Genomic DNA, 15,924 nt, shown 5'->3' with positions numbered 1-15,924 from the left:
AACTACTTAGTTGTCTAAAAGCATATTTCAAAACAAGGTCTGTGTTCCCAACTATAAAATCTGTATGTGCTTGGAAGAAGGCACAGATAAGGTGGAGCATATGATTTGCAAGCCAATGACCCTTCTGTTAAAATAGAATGGAATAGTGCAAGCCTAGATCTGCTCCTATGGTTAGCATTGGCTGTGTCTTTCTGTTGTGAAAGTAAACATAGACTCTTAATTGTATCCTCTCTGGTATGTACATATTTCTTTTTACTTGGAGCAGAAGATGCAAAAAACCTTAGACAGGAATGTAACACAGCCCAGAAGTTAAAAGCGGAGAATGGCCCACCTGGCACCTACAAGATGAATCTGGAACATGAGTTTTACTGCACTCAGATTCTGGCTTACAATCACAAGGTGAGTCGTTTTGAGGCACTGGTTCATGAATCCAGATGGCATCAAAACCAGGTTTTGACACTGTAGTAAGTCATGATTTTAATACACATCGCAGCATGTATTGGCCAATGACCATTATGTTAACATCATATTGCATTTTATGAGACATAAAAAGCTCACAGATTTCAAAATAGTTGTTTGAGTCTCTACTTGTAGAGTTTCTGGGGGCGTCTGGTTAGCCTCAGAAGGAAACAGAATGCTAGACATGATGGACCCAGCATAGGGTTGCCAGGTCCCCCTACCACCCCGGGCGGGAGGTTGGAGGCCTGGCACCTACCTGTCATCCCCCTTACATGCATGCAGAGTGTGCGTACATGTTCCCAGCCTGCGTGATGATGTTACTTCTGGGAAGTGATATCATTGTGCAGGCCACGTGCCACCCTGGGAGTTCTCCCACGCTCCACAGGGAGCTGAATTGGGCCTGAATCAGGCCACTATGGAATGCAGGAGCACTCCTGCACTCTGCAGCAGCCCGATCTGGCCCAAATCCAGCCCACTTTGGCCCAAATCTTGCCCAAATCCAGCCCGATTCGGTCCCAAATTGAGCTGTTGCAGAGCACAGGAGTGCATCGTGCCACCCAAGAGCATGCCCTGGGAGGCACGTTCTCCCATCCCCAAAGGCAAGGTAAGTGGAAGTGAGGGTGGGAGTGGGGGATCCTCCACCCCCAGCAGGCAACTGGCAACTCTAGCCCAGCAGAGTTCTTGTTTTCACCGAGTGAACACTGAAATTCTTGAGAAGAAAAGAAGTGAGGATGATAATAAAGCATTAAGTTTTTCTTTCTGCAGGTTCATTTGCACCATGAAGAAACGGCATCTCAGCTGCACTCCAAACTGGAGGTGAACTATGGAAAGCACTGGGATGAATTCAACAACAAGAAGAGGGTGTTGGTCAGCCAGACCTTTAAAAATAATTCCAACCCAAATCTGACCAGTTATTTCATGGAGGTAACAGCAGAGTTATGCTGCGATCTTGTTGGCAGAGTGTTTGCACAACATCAGCCATGCGAACTGATTAAAGAGTAAAGAAAGTTTATGTAGGAACTAACATACTTGATAGTAAACTGGAAAGATGGAGACAGGCATCTAGCTGACTGGAACAGAGAGTGTGTGGTTCCGAAAAGAAGCAGGATATTGCCCTAAGAGTACCAATCTCAAGACAAGACAAGGAAATGACAATAGAAAGAGAGGTGCTGTCCTCACATTCGTATCTGACTAGCCCTTGCTGCCCCTGTAGGGTCTCATCATGGAGCAGAACCACAAGTGACAAAAGGCACAGGTTGGACACTTGTCTGCTTCCCTCAAGTTTTGATGGGAAATGTAGGCGTCCTGGTCTCGCAGCTTCGCTCTCTGACTGCTGTCCAATGGACTTTTCAACTGTCACTTGTCCAACATTCCGCCAAGTTGCCTACATTTCCCATCAAAACTTGAGGGAAGCAGACAAGTGTCCAATCTGTGCCTTTTGTCACTTGTGGTTCTGCTTCTTTCGCTTTGTACACCAGACGTTGCTTCTTTAACAGATCCTACACAGAGTTTCTCATGTCTAGTAACCCCCAAACTGATTCCATGTATCCCAGACCCCCCACCCCCTTCCAGGGAGCCCTGTTGTATGTCTTTTTCCACCCTGTGACCTTAAAGTGAATAGGGGGGCATTTTTAAATGAGGAAATAGCAGAGGGGAATAACTCCATGTACATATTTTGTCCCCTGGATGCTTTTAAAGTCCAAATAGCACATCTTAAATTCTGACAATGGCACTATGTTTTCATGTACGGTTTGGGCCCTTGTCTTTTTAAAAAAACTAGCTTTAACCAATTTCTTTATAAAAACACAAGAGAGCACAGTATTGTGCACCATAGAGGCAACCGCAGAGGAACCTGCTTTGAAACTTGTTCGTGTGGTTCAAGGCAACGTCTGATTCGTAATTTAAGAAATACGTTCCTTGTTTCTAGTTCACAGCTCATGTGTCAGAAAAGGAAGTGGACTACAGGACGCAGCTCCAGCACTCCCATTCGGCTCAGAGTTTCACAGAAAGCAGCACCCACTTCAAAGTGCAGTACAACAACCGCCTGCCGTTCGTAGCAGGGCTGCAGTGGAAAGATTCCTCCAGACCCGACCTGAGGAAATGGGAAGGTAGCATCGCTATCAAATACTTCTGTTCAATCAGAAAAGCAGCCCTTGTGGGCAGATGCTAGGATTCTAAGAAGCGTTTTTGAAATGTTGTTTGCTGTTAACTTGAGAACTCGTGTGGTCTGATAGGGGTCACAGTGTTGGACTGTGAGGTCCCAGGTTCGAATTTCAGCATGGCCCCAAAGTTCACTGTAAGTGACATTGGGTGACTCTCTCTCTCTCTCTCTCTCTCTCTCTCTCTCTCTCTCTCTCTCTCTCTCTCTCTCTCTCTCTCTCTCTCTCTCTCTTAGACCTGGCTACCTCACAGGGTTGTTGTGAGGGGGATTATGTATGACGCCTCAGAAGAGCAAGCTAAAATGTGAGGAATGATACTGAAAGAAACAAGTATTAGATATACAGAAGCAGGTGGGGGACAAAAATCTCACATACATTCAAAAATGGGCCCTAAATTTCAGAATTCCAATCCATCAGGGTTTATTGGTGATGGTGATGAATAAGAACACTTTCTGGGTTTGCATTTTAAAATTGACATGGAAAATGAGGTTTGAGAGGCTCATGTTTGGAGGTTTGCATTCTTTACAGGCACATTCAACATGGACACCCCTTGGCTGTACCTCTACGCTGCTCACAAGTTGCACCAATTGCATCGTTCGACTTATTCAGCAACCACGGAGTTCACTGCTGGGAAGGCCTTTGTCATCAAAGGTCTGGCCGTGGAAATCTTCTGTAGAGATAAAGAAGGTGACAAGGAAGGGAGACTCTGGATCCACACGCCAACCACGACCTACCTGCGGGTTTGTTTGCCTTGCTCTTGCTGTGTTGGTGGTCCTTTAATAAGGTCAGGCTTTGTAGGCTCATTAGTATAGTTCCGATTTAAATCGTCCTTAATTTTTTAAGACCTTCATTTCCCCAGACTTAGGCATGCATACAGCAGGATGCAAGGAGGGGAGGGCAGAATGGACTGTACCACTTCACAATGCAGGGATAGGGTGGCATGTTCCATGGTTTCAGGGGCTGCCATCAGTTATCAGGCTCAGTTCAAGGTCTTGGCCATCACATACAAAGCCCTTCATGGCCTGGGTCTGTCCTATCTGCAGGACCGCTTCTACCCCTCCCCTCCAACACAACAGCTTCGTTCATCCGAACAGGGCCTTCAGCAGGTGCCACCTTGCAAATGGGCAAAATCAACTGCCTGTACACATACTGTAATGAAATGTTTCAGAAAGATTATTTGGTAAAGGGGTAGGGACTGTGGACTATACTACTGCGTATAGTTCATACTGTCTGTGCTCTAAATGTGATCCTGCTATGTAATTTCTGCATTGTTTAATGTGTCATGTTAATGCTTGTGCTTTGTTTCAGTTCTATTTTCAGATTTCTGCTTGTTTTCAGGTTTCCGCAATCCTAATCCTATTTCCTTGCTTATTGGATGTCCCAAACTCTGATTGTATTGATTTACACTGTGTAATCTGCCTTGAGTCTCAATGAGAAAGGTGGACTATAAATAATGTAAAGAAATAAATAGTTCTCTCTGGAAGGCCTACAAGCTGAAAGCAGAAGCCAAAGACTCCTAGTTTCTTGCCTTTTCTTGCAATGGATATTCAGAGAGTTATGGTCTCCGAACGTGGAAGCGCTGTTACTTTGTTTAAGTTGGAGGTGTTGGGATTTGAACATGGGACCTTAAACGTGCAAAAGAAATCCTATACTACTGAGCTCAAGGTCATTCCAATAAGGAAGTGGACCAGACAACCCTTGGGTGTGTTCAACGGTGCCATCCTAAGAAGAATTGGACCCATCAAAATCCAGTGTGAAGCTCTGCTTAGGATTGCACTGTTAGCCAAGTTGTCTTCTACTAGCTAGCCAGTTCCATGCAAATGGGCCTACTGCAGCCCTTTCCTATTCCATATGCAAATCAATTGCATACAACCTGATCTCTCAGTGTTTGGTTGTTCATTTATTGACTGTCATGCAGTAGAAAGAATTTAGTTATGGTGGTAGAAAGTGCCATCAAATTGCAAATGACTTATGGCGTCGTTCAGAAGTGGTTTGCCATTGCCTGCTTCTGCGCAGCAATCCTGGACTTCCTTGTTGGTCTCCCATCCAAGTACTAATCAAGGCTGGCCCTCTTATCTTTTGAGATCTGATGAGATCAGGCTAGCTTGGGCCATCCCAGTCAGGGCAAATTAAGTTATAGCCACCAAAAATGATATAATTCTGTCTTTCAGGCATCCACAGTCAATCGGTTCGAGAAGAACATTCTGCACAGCCAAACTGAAATAGTGTCTCTGTGGAACCAGCTGATCAAGAATGAGATTCGTCTGGAAAACAGCGAATACACCAAGTTTCTCCATTTCAAGATCAAGTCCGCCAAACAAGAGTTTAATATCTCAGCTGCTTACTTTCACTTGGAGGCGGTAAGATGATCCAGTGTAGCATAGTGATTATACATGTCCAGTTAGGCTCTGGGAGATCCGGGTTTGAATGCCCGTGTGGCCATGAAACTTATTGGGTAGCCTCAGGGCTTTTTTTCAGCTGGAACGCGGTGGAACGGAGTCCCAGAACCTCTTGAAAATGGTCACATGGCTGGTGGCCCCGCCCCCGATCTCCAGACAGAGGGGAGTTTAGATTGCCCTGGCGTGGAGGGCAATCTAAACTCCCCTCTGTCTGGAGATCAGGGGGCGGGGCCACCAGCCATGTGACCATTTTTGCCGAGGTTGATTTAAACTTTTAAAAACTCCTCCCTTGTTCCAGTTGACCCAAAGTGACGTTATTGGTCCTGAGAGCGTGTGCGCACTTTGCACGCGCACATTTGGTACCAGGGGCACCACATCTCACCAAGAGTTGCCCCCTGTACTGGCAACCCACTGAGTTCCACCACCTCTTTTCCCAGAAAAAAAGCCCTGGGTAGCCTAGAGCAAGTCAAGCTCTCTCAGGATAACTTACCTCGGGATAAAAATAGATAAAAATGGAAAAGGATAACTATGGAAGAGGAGAGAACAATGGAAAGCTGCCCTAAGCTCCTTTGAGGATGGGCAGAATAAAAAATGTAAAAAATAAACCAATGAATTGGATGAAGGACTTTTGCCAGCCTTCAGCACTAGGGATTTCTGGGCATGGCTTCAAAGAAACAAATGGAAAAATGAATGCGATCCTCACAGCCAATAAAAATTTCTAGAATTCTCTCACTAAAAAAGCAGGGGAAATTCTAAATGTATTCTATAACTTACTAAGTAACAGAGGGATAAATCCTAAGGAGCCCTTCTCAGAAGTAAGTTCTATGTCATCCAGCAGGGTTTACTCCTAAGAAAGTGTCCTTTAAGATGGCAGTCAAAGTGATGTTAGACAAGTGCAGAAGTAAGTAATTCACTCTTAAGCAAGTATAGATGTCCTGAGGCCTTAATGTGGATATGCTGAAGCAGTTTTTCAGACACCTGTGGAACAGTTGCCTCATCTCGGCATGGCTTGGCGCTGTATGCTTGTCATGCCTTGAATGTGAAAGTCCCAATGTCTTTTGCTTCCCTGTTCTCAATATTGCTCGGATATGCCTTCTCGAACACAGCCTAAAAAGACCAATGTCTCCATGTGGGTTTTGTGGACGGACAACAAGAACCTGCCAGTCATGTTGGATGTTGGGGCACAGATAGAAGAAGTCAGGAAGGAAAAAATGTTCTATCAAAAACAGGGGATCCTCCACTTCAGGTACTATGTTTCCCCCCCTTCTTCCTGGATGCTTGTGGCCAAAATGTTGGCTACTAAGTTAAGGTTGCTACTCAAAATGACACAAGTCCTCTCCTCTCTGGCTTTTTCCCCCTCATACCACTATCTCTGACATTCCCTCAATTTCCTGTTTTCCAGTTAGTCTACTCTGTGTCCTTCCTTCAACTCATACCTGCTTTTTTTTTAAACACCTATGTTTTGGATTTTCAGCCTGTTCAGGGCAGCATATATGCCCCCCATATTATCTTCACAAGTACACTGTGAGTTAGGTGAGGCTGCAACAGACTGCCCCGTTCAAAGGGCACCTAGGAAGCTTCATGTCAAAATGGGGATTTGAATGAGCTCAGGCTTCATCCCAGTCTCACTTTCTAACTCCTGTGCCAAATTGGCTCTCTTATTTTCCCTTCCTCATTAGTTTCCTGACCTCCTGACCTTCACAGTCTTGCCCAAATACTAAGGCCCTGTGTGGAGTTGTTATCCCTGCCAAAAAACATCACTTTCACTCGCAGAAGATGGCATGCAAACATTTGACAGTTGTTTTCACTGAGTAGTTGGAATATTCATGAGCATTCTGTACCATCATACTAGATTAGCCACTGAAGGTCAGGGCTTTCACTGCCACCAACCCAGTGCGGTGCAGATAACCATTTTCTTCTTCAGAACTTTTATGAAAGCTGTTGAGGTTTAAATCTGCTTAGAAACAATGCCCTGTAAGAGCAAATGTACAGGAGCTGGTCATAAATTGCTCGGTGTTGAATTAAAGTCTTCATTAACTTTGTGTAACCATATAATCCGATCCAGTCTTTCCATAAGGATCCAGGGCAGCATCCCATTGTAGCTGTTTGATCTAAAAGCAAATACCTGATTGTCTTTTCCTTTCTCTCTGGCCAAACTAAAGGTCTTTGCCTTGTTTTTTTCTTTGCATCCCAGGCATCTGTTTAAATTGCCCATTCCACAAAGTTTCCTTCTTCAGGAAACCTTTACAGTGGACAAAAAGGAGAAGCACTATTCCTTGGAGACCAAAGTTTTGATCAATGAGTTGGAAGAGTCTGTCCAAACACTCACACTGGGCTATCAAACTGAAAATCCATACGTGAGTGAGGGTTAAGGCAGTGGGGGCAAGGGGGGGATCTTTTCCTGTAACTTTAAGAGCCTATAAAAGAGGATGACGTTTCCAGCTTGCAGTCACCTCTCTCTTCCCCATGTCCCTCCACTACCCCTCCCCACTTTGCATCTTCAGATTTGTGCTGCGTTGGCTCATCCTTACAGCAGCAAGACATTTCCCAAGCGCACAGAAGCCTGTTTCACGACTCGGAATCTCAGCAGTGTAAGTTAGATGACAAACTGGAGGCAACAATTCACTCATGCACATAAGGGCTATGCAATATTTTACAGGGTTTTTTTAAATTTCAGATAAAATTAAAGGAAAAATTAAACCCTTAAAGGAACAGCCCACTCACCAAATGCTGGAGGCTTTTCGCTGGGAATACAGACAGTCGCAGGCTGTTTGGCTTCTTCTTTTTTTTCAGCATCTTTTTTGAGAATGCACTTTCTGTGGTTACAAAAAAGGCACTGAAAAAACAGAAGCCAAATGGCCCGCAAAGATTTTGCAAATGGAGACGTCACCAGCGTTCTGTCAGTGCGCCATCCCTTTAAGGGCATGTCGAAACTCTTGTGTCTGCTTAAAGACTCAGAGTCAGAACAGATGGGATATGGAAATTCCACACTCGTGATAGTTTTTTTTAAAAGCTTGGCTACTCTTTTTTGAATTAATTGTAATATCTGAGCAGCAAATCCACAAAAGGCCTTTGAAATATAGTTCCATACTGATTTATTAAGTAGTCGGATCTAGAGTATTTTGAGTATTTCAGCAACCATCGAAATACTACATGATGCTATTACATAAATGCTCAATGATACAAGTATTCCTATTTTGGAGCACCACCGGCTGTTGTTGTTGTTATTAGCCAAAAAAAGTAGTCTCCCTTTTGATTAAATTGGGTGAACCTCTGTTAAAGGAACAGTTTGGTGTAGTTGTTAAGAGCGTGGGACTCTAATCTGGAGAGCCGGGTTTGATTCCCCACTCCTCCACTTGAAGCCAGCTGGGTGACCTTGGGCTAGTCACAGTTCTCTGGAGCTCTCTTGCCCCACTCACCTCACAGGGTGTTTTTTTTGGTGGGGATAATAATGACATACTTTGTAAACCTCTCTGAGTGGGCATTAAGTTGTCCTGAAGGGCGGTATATAAATCAAATGTTGTTATTATTATTATTATTTTCTTACAGCCCAGTTGGCAACGCCCAGTCTTTTTCATATTCAAATGTAGGTCCAGCTCTGCTGATCTAGCCATTTTAAAAACTCAAAATATCAACCCAACAGGCTAAACGTGAAGTTGAAGCAACCCTCAAAATCAATGCAAAAGAGGTAATCAGCTTTCTAGGCAAGTACCAGAATAAATCCAGCTTGGCCTGTTCCCAGCATCTTGTCCAAATGGAGATGATCCATTTGTTCCAGGTAAGTAACTTAAAGAAAACTCTTTTCCTCCCCCTGCCCGCTCCTTTGTCTGTGAACATCTATAGCTACAGAAAGTAGAGCCAAGCTACAAGTGACGCCTTACACAGGCTGGACACTTGTCAGCTTCCCTCAAGTTTTGATGGGAAACGTAGGCGTCCTGGTTTTACAGCTTGGCTCTCCATTACAGCTGCAAGACCAGGATGCCTACATTTCCCATCAAAACTTGAGGGAAGCTGACAAGTGTCCAGCCTGTGTCAGGCGTCACTTGTAGCTTGGCTCGTAGTCTTAATTTAAACCATTCAGCGATTCCAAATTACCTCCTGAGGGGAAGCAATATGGCAGGAACACTGTAACAAAACCCCTCGAAATGTTGAATTTATGACTTTGTTTACTTCATTTATATCCCACCTTTTCCCCCACTGGGAACCCAAAGTGGCTTGCATCATTCTCCTCTCCTATATTTTACTCTATGAGGTTGGTTGGGCTGATAGTGTGTGGCTGGCCCATCAAGCTGCCATGGCAGAGTGGGGATTACAATAAAAATAAAAATAAAATAAAAACAGATTTTAAAATGGATAATAAATAGGGAGAATTGGGAAAACAATGTATTGAAATGCGGCAGTTTCACACATTATGCAGAAGAAAACTTAAGTGTAATCTCCAAAGAGAATTGCAGCCAATTTCAGCTTCCAAATACACTGTTTTTGATAGATGTGTTTGCAAACATGGAATTCACACTATTTTTTTTATATATACATTTAAAGTGTAAGTGTGCTTCTCAGAGTGTAATAAACGGCCCTCGAAATTGCACTGAGTTAAATCTGAATGTTTTCCATTGGTCCTGAGAATGGACATTTGTAAATTAACAGGTTCTCTCTTCCCTGCAGCTCCAGTTTCCACGCTCAGTAGTCATGACGGGGGAGCTCTTTTCTAAAGAAACCAAGCTGGGAAATTTTGACTGGGGTTTGAATATGAACACAACAGTCAACCAAAAGGACACTTCACAGGTCAGATTTTATACCTCTCTTTCATTCAATGCAATGTGGAGATTTACCAAATTAATTTTACAAGCTGTGGCAGGGGGGGCGGATCATGAGGAATTAGGAGGAATAATTTGGAAATCACCCTCTCTAGGACTCTGTATTATCTCATGTCCTTAGTCAGGCTAATTGCACATCCCCTTCCTTTTAGCTGATTCTCAGCTATTTGTAACGCTGTGTATTTCTTAGAGCATGTTCAGCCCTCCGTAGGCTGGGGTTATTTGAAGTGGAGGATCTTTTGATTAATTCACAAAGTAATATTTTGGAATACCCAAGGAACCCCCCATGTATGTAGAATGTCTTCGTGTCCATGGGTGACTAACTGGGAGCAAAAAAACAGCCGCCGCCACCCCTCACATGGCAGCAGTAGAGAGGACTCTGAGGGTCCCAACCTATGAGTTAAACACCTGTCATCTGGACTGTATTAGAAGTTACTGTTGTTCAAAATGGGGTGTCTTCACTTAACCTCTGTTATCTCTTGTGCAAACAGTTCAGCGCTCTTCTGAACAGATCGGAAACTCACTTGGGAATTTATTCTCAGCTTTCTCATCTGAATCAGTCAACTGTTCTTCCAAGTTTCCAGGTACTGAGATTTATTGTCACTTGATCCTCCTCTCCTGTCCACCCTAACATTCCCATTGGCTTTCTCAGCTGTCCTTCCAAAACGATTGTTTTGGTAAACCAAAGATCTAATTTCTTCAATGACATCATCCATTAGCTAAATTTACAAAGTGATACAAAACAAAAAAGGGGAAGTTGGACACCTGCTTTTGGCAGTTGCTGATGTCAAGTGACCACAGCAGAGTTTGCCAGATGATGGCTGTCCCTAGCCCTTTGCTACCAGTGGTGGTTGTTCTCTATGGCCCCAGCAAGGATAGCCAAGGACTCACCTGTTGTGAGTCCTGTAGAGTGTCCTTGGCCCCTCCCTCTCCTATTGGCACTCACAACCACATAGGATAGTTTCATGTGGGTAGCCATGTTGGTCTGCAGTAGAAGTTCAAGACCAACATGGGCCATTTCCACATGGCTTACCTTGTTCCGGAAAACAGTGAAATCTCGCGAGAAGACGTTGTTATTGCATCTTCTCACGCGATAACAGTGTCTTCTGACGCGATTTCTCACAATAACAGCATCTTCTCACAAGATTTCACGCGAGATTTCGCTGTTTTCCGGAACAAGGTAAGCCATGTGGAAACGGCCATGATTTCCAGAATATAAGAGTGAAAGGTATCTGATGAAGGGAGCCTTGACTCTCGAAAGCTTATACCCTGGAAAACTGTAAGCAATTTCTGAGATCTTGCTTTTCATAGGAGGAATGTGTATTTCGATGCAAACGTTGATGTGCCACCTGAACTCTAATTCAGTAGAATCCTTGTTTCCATTTTTCCTTGTACCTTAGGCTCATGCTACCACAAAGCGTTATGGTGGAAACAGTCTCAATGGATCCTTTTACCTTCATTCCAGCGGGAAAGACCTGGTGCTTCTTGAGGCTGATTTTAACAGCGAGGCAAAAAAGAGTTCCAAGACTGTCGGAGTGAGCGTCTTTTTAAAACAGGCGATTCTGACCCAGTTGAGATATCTGTGGCTGCAGCTCCTAGGGAAGATTTCACCATCCAGGTAAAAGGAAACAGCAGCCACATGCCACTGAAAATGGATTATAGTTACCTAGAGGCAAAAGGAACCTACGCGGCACGTGCTCAGTAATTCCTGCTTCAAGGGCTGGTCTTTGGCACTCAAAAGAGCTCCAACTCAAGTTAAGCTTTGGTCCTGTATCTCTTAAATGTCTCTGGAACATCAGTGAGGTTTCTAACTGTTATTCCTTGATCTTTGTTTATTGTTGACTTTTTGGTTTATTCATAGTTTCAGGTGGGTGGCTGTGTTGATCTGTGGTAAAAGAGCAAGCTTTGCGTCCAGTAGTACCTTAAAGACCAACGAGTTTTCCAGGGTATAAGCTTTTGAGAATCTAAAGCTCATAAGGATATCTGACAAAAGGAAATTTGACTCTCAAAAGCTTATGCCCTGGAAATCTTGTTCGTCTTTAAGATGCTGCTAGACTCATCATGTGTTATTCATGTTGTTAATCATAACAGTTGTTAATACATAAATAGTATTAAAGATAATTGAACTGGAAGAACTCAGATTAGAGAATTAGTCCATGCAATGTGGAATTGGGCTAAACATCTCTGTATGGTGGTTGCAGATACACAAAATTCTATACTGCTTAGTGTCAAAAATTGCTGAATGCTCCCCTGGGAATTCCACTATGTTTACTTGCATCTTCTTTTTTTCCATGCAGAAGTATGCTGTATTCTGTGATGAAGATGAGTCAGAATTCCTTTTGCTTGGACATTGTAGGAGCCAAGGAGCAGAAAGCGGGTCTTGTGCTGACCTTCCATGCCAGTGTACAACATGATATGGGTAGTTTAAAGAGCCTCCTCCCCCAAGATCTTTCCCTGAATGGTTCTCTGAAGTGCAAGAGCAACATTCATGAAGGTATTGATTCTGAACCAAGGGGTGACGGGAGGTGCAGTGTTTTAAGTGCCAGTGGACAGGTGTAAACACCAATTTGATAGTGCATTTTTGTCCCGTCCCCCCAATACATGTTTTTTAGAATTACATATGCCATTTGATTGGAACTACTCATCCGCAGCTACTTGTGTGAATTGTTTGCATCAGAGCCTTTTTTCTGGGGAAAGAGGTGGTGGAACTCGCTAGTACCCTATGACGTCACTTCCAGGAAATGACATCATAGCACAGGGTGTAGCCACCCCCCAGAGGATATAAAAGCAAAAGATAAGGAGGCCAGGCTTAATTCTAAAGAATTAGAAGCAAGCCGGCTGGGTTTAAATGCCCCTTTCTGTGCTGCTGCGTAGCGGCACAGAAAGGGGCATTTAAACCCCAGCTTCCATTGGCTGGCCAGGCAGCAGAAGCGAGCTGGCTGTGTATAAATGCCCCTTTCTGTGCCACTGTGCAGCGGTATGGAAAGGGGCATTTAAACCCTGGCTTCCACTGCCTAGTCAGGCAGCAGAAGCGAGCCAACTGGGTTTAAATGTCCCTTTCCGCACGGCAGCAGGGAAAGGGACGTTTAAACCCTGGTTTTTCAGCTGTCTGGCAGGGACGTCCCCACCAGGCACCTGAAGCGAGCCAGCTGGATTTAAATGCCCTTTTCTGTGCTGCTGTGCAGTGGCACAGAAAGGGGCATTTAAATGTCAGTTTTTCAGCTGCCTAGTGGGGACTTCCCTGCCAGTCAGCCGGCTGGGTTTAAGTGCCCCTTTCCATGCCGCTGCGTAGCAGCACGGGAAGGGTCATTTTAAACCCCGGCTTCTGCTGTCTGGCCAGGCAGCAGAAACAAGCTGGCTGGGCACTGCTAAAGAGCCAGACACCGTGAACTGCGGGTGGGAGGAAACAGAATGAGGTGAACGGAGCACCAAACACATGATCTCTTTGGAGAACATGTGATCTCTTTGGAGAACTACCGGAATGCCATTCCACTGTGTTCCAGCTGAAAAAAAACCCTGGTTTGCATTGAAAAGCATTGGGTTGGCTCCCACGATGCTGTGTTGGAGAGAAGGCATTCTGCCTGCATAATGTATGAAACAGCCCTGAAATACATTCAACATGTTGTTCTTTAGTGCTAGCTACTCATAAATACTAAATGTGAAAAAAATAAAATGTAAACTTATTAAGTGTTAATTATTATAAGTGTTAATTAAGAATATAGCTCTGCTATATCAGGCCAGCCAGCCATCTAGTTCAAACTCCTCTTTCACACAGCAGCCAACCAGTTGCCCTGGGCCAGCAAAAAGTACATAGAGGCCAATGTTTCCCCCTGATGTTGCCTCTAGTGCTGGGATTGAGAGGTTTACTGCCTCCGGATGCAGAAGTTCCTTTTAGTCACCATTTCACTGATGTGAAATCCTTGCATTTTATTTTGGGAGGAGGCAGGTAGCTTAGAGCTACTTTGTGAGCAAGCCTTGAAAAGTACAGTCATCTCGGAAGTAAACGCCGGTTAGAAGGAAACGCTTAGTGAACTTCTGACTTCCCTTTCACAGGAGCTGTAAGCTTGGCGATGAACCAGTCAGTGTATAGATTGCACATCTTGAACAGGAATGTGCTTGGGAACTCAAGCGTTCATAATATCACCGCAACCTTGAGCCAAAATGGCAGCAGAGCGTTGCCGGCAGCAGCCAAGCTAAGAGGACAACTGGAGCTCAATGAAGGACTCCACAGAGGTGTAGCCAGGATGGATCTGGACAAAACCATTCTTTGCATAGCAGTCTCCAAAGTCAGTCTTCGGGAACAGACTGGAGTCACAGGCACGCTCTTGCACAACATGCATGCCTTGTCCTCAGCAGGTAAATCCTGGACTCCTTTCAGTTTAGGACGCATATGGTCAAGTCTAGAGAGAGTCTCCGTTTGTCATTTGTTTTATTGCTTGCCTGAGCTTGATTAAAGCAGTATAATTTAAGCATCCATGCTTGGAGGCACACCATGTTGGAATTTTTTTAAAGACAGCATGAGGTTCAAATATTATTTTTAAATTAGGTGGGTCCCTATATCTGGCACAGTAATACATAAAATGCATATCCAGTGCATGAAGGCTAAATGCTTGATTTCTCATCACTGTAGTCAAAATGGTACTGTAATGAAGGCAACCAACTTGAAAATGTGGCTCAAGGGTGAGCATCTTGGAATGAGGAGGGAGAGCCAGGCTTGTGTTTTGGCCAGGGTCAAGGATTGGCGTGGCGCAATGGCACGGCCTGACACAGAGCCCGTTGCCTTGGGGAAGCTCATAGGAGCAACCTAATTAACGTAAATACTAGCTCAGAGTGAGCTTTAGAGTCTCTCTACACGAGACATCTTACACAGGGATGCTCAAATGTAGGGAGACACAATGTTAGCCGGGAAGCGTAGTTTAAAAAGACAGAGCCAGTGGAGACTGCTCTTCAAAGGCTCTGTCAATATCATCTCAGTACAGGAGGGTAGTTTAAAAAGACAGAGCTGGTGGAGATTGCACCTCAGAGGGTTTGTTTATTTCATCTTCTCCTCCCTGGAGAGGAGGTGAATTTGACAGAGCCTTTGGGGAGGCCAAGATGAAATTAACAAACCCTCTGAGAAGGGATCTCTGCCTGCTGGTGTAGAGAGATGAAATTGACAGATACTTTGGCTCTGTCTTTTTAAACTAGGTTTCTCAGCTAACATTGCATCTCCCTACACTTGAGCATCCCCATGTAGACCCTCTTAGTTCATTTGAACTCTAGGTGGAGTTGCAATGTATACTGTCTACTGTTCAAAGCCTACTGAATGCTTTGCTTGTTTTTCCCCTGCCTCTTTTCTACCTGTAAGTAAGTTGATGGATTCTGAAGGTCCCTCTGATGTTGGAAGGAAGGTCTGCAGTTAGTCGATGCTTTCCGCAAATCCCGTTGTTGCAATATTGGATTATTTCTCCTATTCTGCTGACTCTGCCAAATGGGGATGCTTAAGTCATAAGTAACTTTAGTCCTCTTTAGGAATTGCTGGAAATAGAGTTTATGGCAGTTCCTAGAGAGGCATGACTTCACTTCTGTTTTTTCCATGAAGTGATATCATGGCAGTGGTCCCCATCCTGCCCCTACTGGTTGCCAGACCACGCCTGGTAACCCTAAATCAGATGTATGCTGTGATATTGGAACATCACTCTTTCCCCTTCCTAGCACCAACAGAAAGGGCCAGCTCTACTATGAGGCAAACTGAGGTCAGTGCCTCAGGCAGCAGGTTTATGGAGAGGGCAACCTCCCGTCCTGGCTGTTTGCGCATCTAGCTCAGCAGATCCTCTGGCTCAACTTCCTAAATACAGAGAGGAGGGAAATTGTAAACACAGAGATCATTACCCAGCAGCATTTGAGCAATGTCTGTTTTTTTAATGGCACCTTTGCTTTGATGCTCGATATCCCATTCTGAATGTACTTTAATTCACAGTAAAAAGATTCTTAAAACTCCAGCAGTTTCAACTGATCTTGAGCCACCGCACAGAATACTCTTTCAGACATCAAAGCTACGTGGGAATAATTGTTGGAAGTCAAGTTTGTCCAGAAGATACTTTACCTTGT

The 15,924-nt window shown here is 44.3% G+C and overlaps 1 protein-coding gene across 1 annotated transcript in view; it reads left to right on the top strand.

Annotated features, from left to right (window-relative positions):
* Positions 1–15,924, top strand: part of LOC129339063 (uncharacterized) — a 115,376-nt gene that overhangs the window by 43,561 nt on the left and 55,891 nt on the right. The window contains exons 27-39 of the mRNA XM_054993668.1: positions 266–399; positions 1,225–1,383; positions 2,387–2,567; positions 3,147–3,358; positions 4,790–4,978; positions 6,124–6,263; positions 7,212–7,374; positions 7,522–7,608; positions 9,683–9,802; positions 10,326–10,418; positions 11,235–11,452; positions 12,132–12,328; positions 13,888–14,190. Of these exons, the coding sequence (XP_054849643.1) occupies positions 266–399; positions 1,225–1,383; positions 2,387–2,567; positions 3,147–3,358; positions 4,790–4,978; positions 6,124–6,263; positions 7,212–7,374; positions 7,522–7,608; positions 9,683–9,802; positions 10,326–10,418; positions 11,235–11,452; positions 12,132–12,328; positions 13,888–14,190 (2,196 nt within the window). The remainder of the gene's footprint in view (positions 1–265; positions 400–1,224; positions 1,384–2,386; positions 2,568–3,146; positions 3,359–4,789; positions 4,979–6,123; positions 6,264–7,211; positions 7,375–7,521; positions 7,609–9,682; positions 9,803–10,325; positions 10,419–11,234; positions 11,453–12,131; positions 12,329–13,887; positions 14,191–15,924) is intronic.

The sequence above is a fragment of the Eublepharis macularius genome, chromosome 12 (genome assembly GCF_028583425.1).
Source record: "Eublepharis macularius isolate TG4126 chromosome 12, MPM_Emac_v1.0, whole genome shotgun sequence".
Taxonomy (NCBI): Eukaryota; Metazoa; Chordata; class Lepidosauria; order Squamata; family Eublepharidae; genus Eublepharis; species Eublepharis macularius.
This window is presented reverse-complemented; position numbering and strand designations above follow the sequence as displayed.